Source organism: Pongo abelii, chromosome 14 (genome assembly GCF_028885655.2).
Source record: "Pongo abelii isolate AG06213 chromosome 14, NHGRI_mPonAbe1-v2.0_pri, whole genome shotgun sequence".
Classification (NCBI taxonomy): Eukaryota; Metazoa; Chordata; class Mammalia; order Primates; family Hominidae; genus Pongo; species Pongo abelii.
In genome coordinates this window covers 27,463,020-27,478,654 of record NC_071999.2, presented here as the reverse complement: position 1 = coordinate 27,478,654, position 15,635 = coordinate 27,463,020, and the positions used below count along the sequence as shown (strand labels likewise).

The following is a 15,635-nucleotide window of genomic DNA, read 5'->3' as shown; positions in this document are numbered from 1 at the left end:
GAGTTCTGTAGATGTCTATTAGGTCTGCTTGGTGCAGAGCTGAGTTCAATTCCTGGGTATCCTTGTTGACTTTCTGTCTCGTTGATCTGTCTAATGTTGACAGTGGGGTGTTAAAGTCTCCCATTATTAATGTGTGGGAGTCTAAGTCTCTTTGTAGGTCACTCAGGACTTGCTTTATGAATCTGGGTGCTCCTGTATTGGGTGCATATATATTTAGGATAGTTAGCTCTTCTTGTTGAATTAATCCCTTTACCATTATGTAATGGCCTTCTTTGTCTCTTTTGGTCTTTGTTGGTTTAAAGTCTGTTTTATCAGAGACTAGGATTGCACCCCCTGCCTTTTTTTGTTTTCCATTTTCTTGGTAGATCTTCCTCCATCCTTTTATTTTGAGCCTATGTGTGTCTCTGCACGTGAGATGGGTTTCCTGAATACAGCACACTGATGGGTCTTGAGTCTTTATCCAATTTGCCAGTCTGTGTCTTTTAATTGGAGCATTTAGTCCATTTACATTTAAACTTAATATTGTTATGTGTGAATTTGATCCTGTCATTATGATGTTAGCTGGTTATTTTGCTCATTAGTTGATGCAGTCTCTTCCTAGTCTCGATGGTCTTTACATTTTGGCATGATTTTGCAGTGGCTGGTACTGGTTGTGCCTTTCCATGTTTAGAGCTTCCTTCAGGAGCTCTTTTAGGGCAGATCTGGTGGTGACAAAATCTCTCAGCATTTGCTTGTCTGTAAAGGATTTTATTTCTCCTTCACTTATGAAGCTTAGTTTGGCTGGATATGAAATTCTGGATTGAAAATTCTTTTCTTTAAGAATGTTGAATATTGGCCCCCACTCTCTTCTGGCTTGTAGGGTTTCTGCCGAGAGATCCGCTGTTAGTCTGATGGGCTTCCCTTTGATGGTAACCCAACCTTTCTCTCTGGCTGCCCTTAACATTTTTTCCTTCATTTCAACTTTGGTGAATCTGACAATTATGTGTCTTGGAGTTGCTCTTCTCGAGGAGTATCTTTGTGGCGTTCTCTGTATTTCCTGAATCTGAATGTTGGCCTGCCTTGCTAGATTGGGGAAGTTCTCCTGGATAATATCCTGCAGAGTGTTTTCCAACTTGTTTTCATTCTCCCCTTCACTTTCAGGTACACCAATCAGACGTAGATTTGGTCTTTTCACACAGTCCCACATTTCTTGGAGGCTTTGCTCGTTTCTTTCTATTCTTTTCTCTCTAAACTTCCCTTCTTGCTTCATTTCATTCATTTCATCTTCCAGGGCTGACACCCTTTCTTCCATTTGATCGCATGGGCTCCTGAGGCTTCTGCATTCTTCACGTAGTTCTCGAGCCTTGGTTTTCAGCTCCATCAGCTCCTTTAAGCACTTCTCTGTATTGGTTATTCTAGTTATACAATCTTCTAAATTTTTTTTCAAGGTTTTCAACTTCTTTGCCTTTGGTTTGAATATCCTCCCGTAGCTCGGAGTAATTTGATCGTCTGAAGCCTTCTTCTCTCAGCTCGTCAAAGTCATTCTTCGTCCAGCTTTGTTCCGTTGCTGGTGAGGAACTGCGTTCCTTTGGAGGAGGAGAGGTACTCTGCTTTTTAGAGTTTCCAGTTTTTCTGCTCTGTTTTTTCCCCATCTTTGTGGTTTTATCTACTTTTGGTCTTTGATGATGCTGATGTACAGATGGGTTTTTGGTGTGGATGTCCTTTCTGTTAGTTTTCCTTCTAACAGACAGGATCTTCAGCTGCAGGTCTGTTGGAGTACCTGGCCGGCCGTGTGAGGTGTCAGTCTGCCCCTGCTGGGGGGTGCCTCCCAGTTAGGCTGCTTGGGGGTCAGGGGTCAGGGACCCACTTGAAGAGGCAGTCTGCCCGTTCTCAGATCTCCAGCTGTGTGCTGGGAGAACCACTGCTCTCCTCAAAGCTGTCAGACAGGGACATTTAAGTCTGCAGAGGTTACTGCTGTCTTTTTGTTTGTCTGTGCCCTGCCCCCAGAGGTGGAGCCTACAGAGGCAGGCAGGCCTCCTTGAGCTGTGGTGGGCTCCACCCAGTTCAAGCTTCCCGGCTGCTTTGTTTACCTAAGCGAGCCTGGGCAATGGCGGGCGCCCCTCCCCCAGCCTCGCTGCCGACTTGCTGTTTGATCTCAGACTGCTGTGCTAGCAAACAGGGAGACCCCGTGGGCGCAGGACCGTCTGAGCCAGATGCGGGCTATAATCTCCTGGGGCACCGTTTCCTAAGCCCGTCGGAAAAGCACAGTATTTGGGTGGGAGTGGCCCGATTTTCCAGGTGCCGTCTGTCACCCCTGGAAAGGGAACTCCCTGACCCCTTGCGCTTCCCGAGTGAGGCAATGCCTCGCCCCTGCTTTGGCTGGCGCACGGTGCACTCACCCACTGACCTGCGCCCACTGTCTGCTACTCCCTAGTGAGATGAACACGGTACCTCAGATGGAAATGCAGAAATCACCCGTCTTCTGCGTCGCTCACGCGGGGAGCTGTAGACCGGAGCTGTTCCTATTCGGCCATCTTGGCTCCTCCCCCCGAATATAGTTCTTTTTTGAGCACTCAATTAAATGCCAAAGGCTCTGAAATAGCATTGGAAAATAGTGATTCAACTCACTTTAATACTCACCCAGTTTATGAAAAGGGCTTGGGTATACTTCACAACCTCAAGAGTCACCAGCAGACTGATGGGAATAAGATTGTTGTATAAGATGATGAACGTCAGCAGGTTGTATCCAAAATTATCTGAGGTGGTGTCTGTGGAAGGAAACCAGAGTATCTGAAAGGTGTTCACAACCAAAGTCTATTGGCTCATTTAGAGATTCATGTTAAAATAGTTATTGAGCACCTCCTGTATGTCAGGAACTGTGAGTTCAAAGGCTGCTTTCTGTAGGAGGCACACAGGCCCCACAATGCAACTGCACAGCAGGATGCGTCTACTAAAGAGAGGCTCACAAGACGTAGCGGGAACCAACACAGAAGGCTTTCTAATGGGAAAGTATGGTCATTGAAGGCAATCCAGAAGAAGAAATGCTGGTTTCAAGTTTTGAAGAACAGAGAAAAGAAGCAAACTTTAAAGAATGTAGAAAAGAAGACAGGCCTTTGAAATGGTTGTAAGGAACACTTACAAGCTCACTAAGGTAACATGTATATTGGGGATACTCCAAAGAGCTGGAAAGATGGACAAAAGTGTGAACAAGAGAAGCAGACCAAGAGAGAGAAGGCTTGAGCCCAACTAAAGATAAGAGAAGGGTTATCTGGAGGGAACAAGATCCCTAAGGATGGAACAGGACCCTAGGGGATGAAATCCACAGCAGAGGAAGCATCAGCTCCAGGAGGAACAGAGAATGGGGGAGGGAGAGGGGGACAAGGTCTGGGGGTATCAAAGGGAAAGTTCTTTCCTTGACAGCCATGATCTTCTGCTTGAAGGGTAAAGTAGTGAGATCTTCTTAACTCAGCAAGAGGCTTAAGGAGAAGGCTGCAACAGGGTTTAACTGATATTAAAGCTGTCTGTGAAGGGAACCAGAATGAGAATAAAGATAGCAGAAGGCTAGGATTGGAGGGAGATTGAGAATTTGTAATGGCTCCAAACCATAGTTATTAGGTTTTTTCCCAGGAAATTACATCAAATGGTGGTAGTCTGATTCCGATTTAGAGTTCTGAAGCGTGGCTGTGATGGAAAGACAAGAAGCAGGGAACGTACAGGGGGAGCAGGCATATGCTGGCCAGTAATTTTACCTTTCCACAATCCCTTCACTTCCTACTCACTACCAACCCTTCCACTTTTCCTGTTGGTTGCTTTTCTTCCTGACATATTACTTTGCTCTCCTGTTCTCCTGTAGAATTAAGGAGTTTCTACATAGGATCTCTAAGTTCCAATAGTTACAAATATCTCTAAGGTACAAACAAATATCTACCTGACAATTACAAATACAAGAAATACTAAAGAAGTTCTCCAGGATGAAAGAGATACCAGACAGTAATTAAAATCCACATAAACAAAGGACACTAGTAATAATTCTGTAGGATTTATAAAAGATAGTATAATTATATATTCTCAATTTTAAAAAAGCAATTGCTAAAAGCATCATAAAATTGCATTGTTGAACTTATATACTTGTAACATATACGACAGTGCAAAGGAGTGAGGAGAGAATGAAGATACATGAAGCAAAGAAATGACACTGCTGTTAAATCCAAAGGAAGAAATGAAGAGCAAGACCTGGAAATGGTAAGTAAATATGTTAATATAAAACAACCCTGGCCAGGCGTGGTGACTCACGCCTGTAATCCTAGCACTTCGGGAGGCCAAGGCGGGTGGATTGCCTGAGGTCAGGAGTTCGAGGCTAGCCTGTCCAGCATGGTGAAACCCCGTCTCTACTAAATATACAAAAATTAGCCAGGCATGTTAGCACATACCTGTAGTCCCAGCTACTCAGGAGGCTGAGGCAGGAGAATTGCTTGAACCCAGAAGGTGGAGGGTGCAGTGAGCCGAGATCACGCCACTGCACTCCAGCCTGGGCGACAGAGCAAGACTCCATCTCAAAACAACAACGACAACAACAAAAAACACTATCAATATACTTTTTTTCTTTTTTCCTTTAGCTTCTTTAAGAGACACAGATTATTATAACACTGTATTTTGGAGCTGACAACACAGATAAATGGAATGTAACAATGACAGCACCAAGCAGGAGACGAAATGGAGGTACACTGGAGTGACATTTCTGCGTTTGACTAGAATTGTTAGTATTAATCAAAAGTAGATTTGGATAAATTGGGAAATACATTGTAATTCCTAGGGCAACCACTAAGAAAATACTTTAACAAAGAGTTTAAAAATAACTATTTGAGTATAAAACAATTCCCAAATGTTCCCATCTTCGCTTGATCACATGATCCTAATCTCAATTCTCCTTGAGAAGCTGGCATTATGTACAGTAACCAAAGGGAACAGAAGGACGGCAGGGACACCACACATCAACCATGCCTGCAAGAACGTATCAAGAATGGTTTTCTTCCACTGGAACAAGCAACTCACCCCGACACTTACCCATCTTCTTGATGTACCAGTTCTTTTCGCCGTGAGACCTGTTCCAGTACAGGGCCCCCGCCGAGCTCACCAAGGCCATGACCAAGAGGATGACAAACAACACCAGGATCTGCACGTTAGTCACCTTCTCAACGTTTGATCTCTTGAGAGGCGCTTTGGTTGAATTCTACACAACAGCATTGAAAGTCAGTAAGGGTCACAGAACAGATTTGGGGCAAGGGGTTGGGGGGAAGGAGGTAAAACAACCATATTTAACAACCAACAAGTAAAAGACTATTTTTTTTGCCAAATAATCAATGCAATTCAAAAGTGTACCATGCTCCTGAATCAATAGCTAGTTTTAAGTAATGAAGAAAGATGACACACTCTACCAGTTTAAAGAACACATTCCAACATTACATGATTCATTCTGTCCTTCTTATGATTATATCTTAGCATAAAATTGTCACTCTCCTTATCTTAGAACACAACAGGTTCTAAATATAGTCCAGTTTCAAAGAAATCAGAACACTCGTAATCCAAGAGAAACTTAGACATTCCATACCATAAAAATCTAGAGAAGACCTTCACGGTAATAGCACAGCTCTACAATAAATATACAGAGATATTTCTAAAGCACATATTTTTCCTCCTGGAGCTCAGAATTTGAGGAATAAAAAAGACATACACAAACACATACATATCAATAATGCAAAACAGAACATTAATGGGTTTCAAAATAAGTGGATGGACAAAAAGTTCATTTGGAGAACTGTGAACAAGAAGCAGGACCAGGAAGAGTCAGGAAGGGCCTGGGCAGGAGAAAGCTGAGTGGCATCCTGAATGATGGAGACAGCAAAGGAGAAATGGAAGGAGAACGGCAACCTTATCACAGGCTTAGCACCTGCCTTCTCACTGCTGGGGGGAAACCAGCCCAGCTGGAGCCGAGGCCAGTGTTAGCAGGAGAGTATAGAAAGATTCATTAAAGCTGGATTCAAGAATCACTCCAGTTCAGGTGGAACATTTGGGACTAGATCCTCTCAGCCATGGGAAAGTCAACAGAACTGTCTGAGCAAGGCAGTTATGCACCTGAAGTCATTTTATTAAAAAATATCTGAAGGTACTTATGGTGGGCAAACTAATGACTACCCCTCCGCCCAACCAGTAATGCCCACATCCTACTTGTGGGGCACTGCAAGTATGTTATTTTATTTTTTGAGATGGAGTCTCACTCTCTCGCCCAGGCTGGAGTCCAGTGGCGTGATCTCAGCTCACTGCAACCTCCGCCCGGGTTCAAGCAATTCTCGTGCCTCGCCTCCCAAGTAGCTGGGACTACAGGCGCCCAACATCACGCCCGGCTAATTTTTTGTATTTTTAGTAGAGATGGGGTTTCACCATGTTGGCCAGGCTGGTCTCAAACTCCTGACCTCAGGTGATCCACCCTCCTCGGCCTCCCAAAGTGCTGGGATTACAGGCGTGAGACACCATGCCTGGCCTGAGTGTGCTATTTTATACAGCAAAAGGGACTTTGCGGATGGGATTAAATTAAATTAACAACTGTGAGACAGGGAGAGATTATTCTGGATTACCCAAATGGACCCAATCTAACCACAAGGGTCATCAAAAGGGAGAACCTTTCCGAATTGTGCTCAGAGGGAGAGGTGGAGACAGAGAAATGATCAGAGTCCCCTCTGAAGCCTGCAGAAAAGAGCAGCCAACATCTCGAGTTTTAGTGTAGGGAGTCTACCACTCATAGTAGACTTCTCACCTATAGAACTGCAGCATAATAACTCATGTTTTTTTAAGTCACTAAAACTGTGGAAATCTGTCCCAGCAGCCAGAGGAAACCAGTACAGTAATAACAGCAGGTGGGGGAAGGAGACACTGAAGAGGGGAAAGCCACAGGGGAATTATTTGTAATCCATTCCTGGAGGTGAAATAATTCCTGACTTAAATCAGAAGTCAGGAATTGGACAGGGAGAGGCTCACACAGGAGTGTCAGCCTGCAGGTCTCCTTCCATGAGTCATGGGCCCAGGCTTTTTTTTTTTCAGACGGAGTCTCACTGTGTTGCCCAGGCTGGAGTGCAGTGGCACGATCTCAGCTCACTGCAACCTCTGCCTCCTGGATTCAAGTGATTCTCCTGCCTCAGCCTCCCGAGTAGCTGGGATTACAAGTGTGTGCCACCATGCCTGACTAATTTTTTTGTATTTTTAGTAGAGATGGGGTTTCACCATGTTAGCCAGGATGGTCTCAATCTCCTGACCTCGTGATCTGCCCGTCTTGGCCTCCCAAAGTGGGAGGATTACAGGCGTGAGCCACCATGCCCGGCTGGGCCCGGACTTTTAAGAGACAACACCGATTTGCCAAGTTTGGATAATCTGAGAGTTTGTAAGGCACTAACCATAAAAATGGTACCTTGTGCCAAAGTTAAGTCAGCATTCTCCTTCACTAATCTCCATTGATCTGATCATTAAAAGAGCTAGGATGAAAATGTCTCCAAAGATAAGAATACAAATAAAGTCACAATGTGAAAATAAAACTGAGATGAAAACATAAGGCAATTCACTCCTAAGCTCCAAGAAAAATTTATACCACATCACTGAAATTGTTATTTGAATTCTATTGGCAAACCAAAAATACTATTTCCCCACAGTTTTCTTTGGGGGCAGAGGAGTTGGGGGATTGTACTGGTGATTTTGAAAAGCTAAGTCCTTTAAATATCTAAACAACACAGCAGCTTTTTCCTTTATTTCCATTTTTTTCCCTTTTACTTTATTTCTCTAAATTATTCATCCTTTATGGACTTAAAAATCCTCAGGAGTCTAAATGGAAATCCATTAGTAAAGGCCAGCTTATCATCAATCAAATACTGTATCAAGGACAACTGAGACGACACATCCAGGTCTGGCCTCATCGTAAGGGCCAGCAGGCCAGGTCCAGGACTGGTCATCCTAACTCTTAAAAACTAAGCATGATCTCATCATTCTTAATAAATATTCACTAAATGTACAGGCAGGAAAAAAATTATCATAAACCTCATTTCTATACCCCATTTGTTATTGACTTCTGATCTTTTTCAGTGGCTGAATTCTGGCCAATTAGGAGGATTAGAAAACTTTATCTTTCATCTAACAGAGGAGGAACAATCCCAAAACTTCAAACTTCAACATGTGCACTTTGTGGAAAGCCAACCTTGGCCTACCGACTCCCACCCCCTGAACATTTTTACTTGCAATGATCAATGATGAGTTTTCTTTTGTTTTGTTTGTTTGTTTGTTTGTTTTTTGGAGACAGAGTCTCACTCTGTCACCTGGGCTGGAGTGCAGTGGCATGATCTTGGTTTACTGCAACCTCCGACTCCCAGGTTCAAGTGATTCTTGTGCCTCAGCCTCCATAGTAGCTGGAACCACAGGTGCACACCACCACGCCCAGCTAATTTTTTGTATTTTTAGTAGAGACAGGGGTCTCACCATGTTGCCCAGGGTGGTCCTGAACTCCTGAGGTCAGGCAATCTGCCCACCTCGGCCTCCCAATGTGCTAGGATTACAGGTGTGAGCCACCACACCAGGCCCAATGATGAGCTTTTAATGTTAAATTCCTACAGGCATTATAAATTCTTCCATTAAATTCTTAAAGAACCCAGCTACTTCAGTGTAATGGACTTATAAATAGAAACAGGTCAAAATGTCAGATTTTGAAAAAGCTGAAATCAGACCTGTATCTTAGATATTTTATTCCCTCCTGAGAAAACAGGCCATGGAATTCTAGTTAGAGCAGCTGTGCCTAACCTTTTTGGCACCAGGTAATGGTTTCGTGGAAGACAATTTTTCCACAGACTTGGGTGGGGATGGTTTTGGGGTGACTCAAGTGCATTACATTTATTGTGTACTTTAATTCTATTACTCTTACATTGTAGTGTGTAATGAAATAATTATACAACTCACCATAACGTAGAATCAGTGGGAGCCCTGACCTTGTTTTCCTGCAACTAGACAGTCCCATCTGCGGGTGATGGGAGACAGTGGCAGATCACTGGGCATTAGATTCTCATAAGGAATGAGCAACCTACATCCGTTGTATGCGCAGTTCACAACTGAGTTCACGCTCCTATGAGAATCTAATGCCACCGCTGATTGACAGGAGGCGGAGCTCAGGCAGTAATGTGAGGGATGAGGAGCTGTTGTAAATACAGATGAAGCTTCACTAGCTTGCTTGGCTCTCTCCTCCTGCTGTAGGGCCTGGTTCTTCACAGCCACAGACTGGTACCAGTCTGTGGCTTGGGGCTTGGGGACCCCTGGGTTACATTGACTCTGGAGTTTGACTGCCTGTGTTTTGTTTATTTGTTCTTTTTTTTTATTTTTAATTAATTAATTTATTTATTTTGAGACGGAGTCTGGCTCTGTCACCCAGGCTGGAGGGCAGCAGCACAATCTTGGCTCACTGCAACTTCTGCCTCCTGGGTTCAGGCAATTCTCCTGCCTCAGCCTCCTGAGTAGCTGGGATAACAGGCGTGCATCACCATGCTCAGCTAATTTTTGTAGTTTTAGTAGAGATGGGGTTTCACCATGTTGGCCAGGCTGGTCTCAAACTCCTGACCTCAAGTGATCCACCCGCCTCGGCCTCCCAGAGTGCTGGGATTACAGGCGTGAGCCACTGCACCTGGCGGGACTGGCTGTGTTTTGAATCCTACTGGTTTTGTAAGCTTGGGTTACTAGGACACTCTATGCCGCAAGCCTCCTCATCCGTAAAATGAGCACACACTACCCAGCCGTTGTGAGGAATCATGAGTTGATACATGTGCATCACTCAGAATAGTGCATGATTTCTTGTAATTATGTTTGCTGTAATTAGTGTGATAATCTCTCTTTTTCCCATTAAATCAACCAATAGAAATAATAGACATAAATATTTCTACAAGCAAGTAAACTAAACATGAACTGAAGGAACCTTGAAGGGCAAAAAGCTCTGAGGTGAGAGACTTTAAAAAAAAAAAAAAAAAGGTAGAAGAACCCGACAGCAATTGAGTCTCCTCTCTGTGGTCAAGCAGCACAAGCACAGACAAACAATGTTATTTCACAAACAGGATGGCTTCCAGCTATGTGTGTTATATTCCTTTTGAAAGCTCATTATTTTTACCTGTTGTTTCAGCCCTAAAGGCACAGCAGGTCTAGCACAGATGTTTCTGGGGTTTTCCATCATTTTACACGTGAGCAGTCAACAAGCAAGAAGCCTTGCAAAGAGGTTTCTCACACCTAGGGGCAAGGAAAAGTGCCTCTCACACTCACATAATGCAAACTCAGTGCATGCCTTACTCACTGAAGAGAAGACTGGAGCGTTTTAAAGGATAGTTTAATTAACTCATGTAATATTGGTTTTCTAGAGCAAAAGCTATATTACCAATGTATGCTCTAGAAAAACAATATTACAATCTGTAAAAAAAAAAAAAAAAAAAAAAAAAACCCAGTGTATAAGAAACATTGGAAAGTGCTTAAATTTATAATATGCACAATCTTAAAACTAGTTTTGGGGCCTTGACCAAATGTGAGCTAGCTACCCATGATCTGTCTGCCACTTCATCATAAAAAACAGAAGTAGGCTGGGAACTGTGGCTCATGCCTGTAATCCCAACACTTTGGGAAGCCGAGGTGGGTGGATCGCTTGAGTTCAGAAGTTCAAGACCAGCCTGGGCAACATGGTGAAACCCCGTCTCTACAAAAAATACAAAAATTAGCCGGGCATGGTGGCGTGTGACTACAGTCCCAGCTACTCAGGAGGCTGAGGTGGGAGGATGGCTTGAGCCTGGGAGGCTGAGGTTGCAGTGAGCCAAGAGTTCACCACCACACTCCAGCCTGGGCAACAAAGCCAGACCCTGTCTCAAAAAAAAAAACAAAAACAAAAGCCAGAAGTAGTGATTTGTGGTTAGTGGAGCTCCCAAAGCGTTCAACAAGGGTTACTGACACTGCACTATGGGAGTTAAAGGATACTTTCTAGGTGGCAGGGTACTAAACTATTTTTTTTTTTTTGAAATGGGGTCTCACTATGTCACCCAGGCTGGTCTCAAACTCCTGGTCCCAAGTGATCCACCCATCTCAGCCTCCTGAGTTCTTGCATGGCTAGAGCACTAAACTATTCATCAAGATAAAGTCTTCATATGCAGGCTGCTCAGAAACAATAAACTTACAGCATTCCAGTCAGCCCTTGTGAATGGGATGGATAAGGCACACCTCAGATACACTAAATAATCCTGATCCACCCAAGAGCTGCCTCTCAGCATTCACCAACTCTTCATTTTTCTAGCTGCCATGGAGCCCTCCCACCTTGCTTCAACACACAAGCTCTGCAACAGGCCACTGCACCTGGGCCCCTACCTTTCCAGCTCCTGAACTTCCCTCTGTACTCCCACTCCCTCAAGAGCTCTCTCCTCCTTGCCTCACACAGTCAAGGACACAACTCCCTTGAGTACCCCCAAGCAGAGGGTGCGCCAGTAGACATCTGCATCCTTTGGCCTCTGAAGGTAGCATTACTGGATGTATATTCAAGACCTGGTAATACTTCTGGACCTTTATTCCTTGGATGCCATGTTAAAAAAAAAAAAAAACTCACTCATAAAATTCACGCCTTTTGGCTACACTACCTTCTGTCCCTCCCCTGTAGCCAGGCCACCGACCTCTCGGTTGCTCCCTGTCACTCACTGAAGACTTGACAACTGGCTCATGGCATTCCTCTCTGGCCCAGCCTCACCATTATGGTATCTTCAAAATCACAGCGCTGGCCCATCAAATGCCTTAATCTCTCAGTTCCTTACTTGTCAACGTCGAATGGCCTTCAACAGCTCTGCCTTTGTCTTCCTACTCGCACGGGTCACTCCCAGGTCTCCCATGCTAGAAACTCTCTACCCCAGAAATACAAAGACGAGACTCCACCCACTGATCAGCCTGTCACTCAGCAACTCCAACAATCCTCTTCAACTTCAGGGAGTCTCTCAACCCTTCTAATCCCATCTCTCCTCTCTGTCTCCAATGTGTTTACTAGCTGGGATGGCCACCAAGGTCTACTGCTTCAACTCCTCTAATACTTACCTCTTTCATCTGACTATCATTTGACCTCAAAGAGGAGACCAACACAACAGTCTCCTTTCCCTAGCTCAATATCTAAAATGTGCTTCTGCCAGGGGAATCATTCTTAGCATGTAGTCGACTGGCTTCCAGCCTAGGTTGAATGACCCTCCTATAGACACTGACAGCACTTAGTAATGACACACATTCCAGTATCTCTCTCTCTCTATTTTGTCATTCTATATTACTCCTTAGCCTGACTGGCTCCCCGAGGATAAGCCTGGGCCTTTCACTATTGCACCCATGTGGTCTAGCACTAGACTTGGTACGTGGTCACTGAATATTTTTAAATCAAGAAATACAGCCAAATGTGCATTTTAGAAGTTATACAAAATAACAGACAAGCTGAAAATCCAATTCTCATTAATAGCCACCATTAGCAAAAATAAGATGCCAAGTGATACCAAACAAATGTAAGAAATGACATACAGGCACACTGATTTCTGTAGAATTTCAAAAGCTGTCTGGCAAAATATGTCATAATAGCAATGTGACTTATAAATTCACAAACAATTATTTAAAAAACATTAACAGGAAAAAGAGCAAAATCATTTTAACTTCACTTTTTTCTTCAGTCTATGAAAACTAAACAGTTCAAAAATAACTGATTTTAAAGTGTCTAAAGTTCAGTTAAATAAGATAATTTGTTATAAAATCCTAATTAATGGGATAAAGAGGAGAAGTAGAAAGAGAAATTTAAAAGTTAGAACTAATTCCCGCTTAAGTCCAGAAGATAGAATAAGTTAGAATTGATTGTTCCCCTAATCCAGAAAACAAAGGCCATTTGTAGTTCAGGCATACGGTAACAAATATCAGATAACAGAACAGAAATCTAGAAAAAACTACCTAAGGAACTAAAATAAAGGCAGTTCTTTCCAAATTTAGGTTCATAGACAAACTTGAACTTCCTAAATGCAACATCTGCATTTTCCACCTTCTAGTCAATAAAAGCAGAAAGAAAAAAAAGACTGAAATCAGCATAGAAATGTTTTACCTGCATGAGTTTGGTGTCATGTCCAGTATAAACAACTATGCCAAAGACCCACTGAGTATTTCTAAGCTGTGTACCTCTTAATAAGATCTGGTCAGGCCCAAGGGCAAAAAGGCTAAAAATAAAAAACAACAATGATATTTAATGATAGTCTGGAAAATAAGCATGAGTTTTTCCCTTAAACACGAACCCACAATAAATCAAATGTTCCCTTTCCTCCAATTTGAACTACTTCACTGAGAAACACAGACAACAAAGGTTACCATTGGCTTAATCTACCCCAAAAGAACCCACAGAAAGCTTTATTTTACACTCATCACTACAGAAAAAAATGCTTTTTCTATAAAATGTTACAGGGGATTATATCTCTCATGATCCTGTTATGAAAATACCCAGAAAGGAAGTTGCTAAAATAACAACCGAAGCTTACTCATTTGTAGTAAGTATTATTATTGGAAGTATTATTGTTATTGTTATTTGTAAAATAAATCTAGTGTATTTTACAGACTATTAGAAAGGAGTAAAATTTTAAAAAGCAGCAACCTATTATATGAATTTTTTTAAGGATGACTTAATGAGTAAATAAAGACCTGAGTGACAATTTAGAAATTCAAAATGGGGAGCCTGTAGTATAGCTATGTATGCTAAATGAAACCAAGAAGCAGTCACACTTAGTTGTCATATTTATAATAATTTGGGTTGATTCCTATGATCAGGTCCTTCCAAGCCTTGGGTCGTCAAAATATAAAGGACATTGCAAGAGGCTGGGTTACAGGGTTGGAGGGGGCATTGGCAAGAGGCTCAAGACAAACATGGCCAGAAGGTAGAAACTGCTCTCCAACATCAGAACAAAAGACAACTCCAGAACAACATAATAAATGCCAGAAGAACAAAGATAACAGAATATAGACAGGAGGGCACTGAATATTCTAAAGGAAGAATAAGTGTTCATTTCATTCAACTTTCTAAAAACAAACAAATGCTTCTTAGAAGTAGGTTAGCAAAAAAAAAAAAAAAAAACATACACACGCACACATTTCTGTAACAAGTGTATTAGCTTGTATACACCTCAGATAACTCTCCTCTGCTTTTCTGGACAATTTTATGCAGCTAAAACCATTTCTCCTGCCTGGCAGAGAGTAGGCACAGAAAGAATATGCCACATGCTTTGAGCCTCATCTGAGGCCCTTGGGCTCAGGGTTTTTTTCTTAAATCTAAGGAAGGCTTTAAATTAATTGAAAGGGTATGAAATTTCACTGTTTTAAAATATTACAAAACTAGGAAACAAACATATTTTCCAAAGCTCCAGTAATTCTTAGTCACATAGTTTAAAAGACAGTGAAGAAAAGGCATATAATACCTTTTCCCATCTAAGTTCAAGTTTCCAGTGAAGTCATAGAGGTGGCGGTTGGGCCCTTCACACTCTATAGTTCCAGATAACTTCATCAGAACTTCACGTGTTTGCATGTCAGCAGTGTGACTCAAACCCTGAAAGATTAAACCAAAAGAGGAAGTCAAACACAATCTTCTGTGCTTAGGGACACCATTCAGCATCCCTATGGTTAATCAAAAGGAAAAATAAGGCATCTCTAGTACAATAATTTGGGGGGCTAACAAGTCAAACTGTCAGCCCCTCAAGGCAGACTTTTCCAGTAGCTTTTGCCACAACGATCTAATGCGAGAGTGGCAAAAGAATGTAATGAAGCTAAAAGTTAAGATTCCACCACTGTACTGGAAACATCCGTGCATAAGTAATAATTAACATACCCCAGCACCTTACAGCAAGCATAATCCACTAGCTGTACTCTAACACTGGTCATAAAGATAGAATAGAGTAGCCCTTCAATATTTTACATTATCTAGCGCTCTTCACTTTTTCTTTAAGAGACAGGGTCTTACTCCGTCCTCCAGGCTGGAGTGCAGTGGTGCAATCATGGTTCACTGAAGCCTCAAAATCCTGAGCTCAAGTGATCCTCCCACCTCAGCCTCCTAAGTAGCTGGGACTACAGGTATGTGCCATCATGCCCAGCTATTTTTTAAGTTTTTTGTAGAGATAGGGTCTTGCTATGTTGCCCAGGCTGTAACTGTTCTTTTAATGGAAAAAAAGTCTAAAGCAAATATCTACAGTAGAAAAGAAAGAATACGGACAGAATTGCTGAATTCAACTTTAAGCAGCAAAATTTTTTTTAAGTGTCAAAATGCTTAAAATGTTTATATGTTAAAGACCATTCTTCATTCTTGGCCGGGTGCAGTGACTCATGCCTGTAATCCCAGCACTTTGGGAGGCCAAAGCAAGCAGATAACTTGAGTTCAGGAGTTCGAGACCAGCCTGGCCAACATGGTGAAACCCCATCTCTACTTTAAAAATATAAAAATTAAGCCAGGTGTAGTAGCATGCACCTGTAGTCCCAGCTACTCGGGAGGCTAAGGTGGGAGAATCGCCTGAACCCGGGAGGCAGAGGTTGTAGTGAGCCGAGATCGCATCACTGCACTCCAGCCTGGGCAA

General features: G+C 42.7%; 1 protein-coding gene across 1 annotated transcript in view; it reads right to left on the bottom strand.

Annotated features, from left to right (window-relative positions):
- The window catches only part of LOC100453345 (phospholipid-transporting ATPase IB), a 534,685-nt gene that overhangs the window by 14,000 nt on the left and 505,050 nt on the right, over window positions 1–15,635 (bottom strand). Inside the window, exons 17-20 of the mRNA XM_063715074.1 lie at window positions 14,490–14,617; window positions 13,133–13,244; window positions 5,044–5,209; window positions 2,620–2,747 (exon numbers count right to left, since the gene is read on the bottom strand). Coding sequence (XP_063571144.1) covers window positions 2,620–2,747; window positions 5,044–5,209; window positions 13,133–13,244; window positions 14,490–14,617 — 534 coding nt within the window. The remainder of the gene's footprint in view (window positions 1–2,619; window positions 2,748–5,043; window positions 5,210–13,132; window positions 13,245–14,489; window positions 14,618–15,635) is intronic.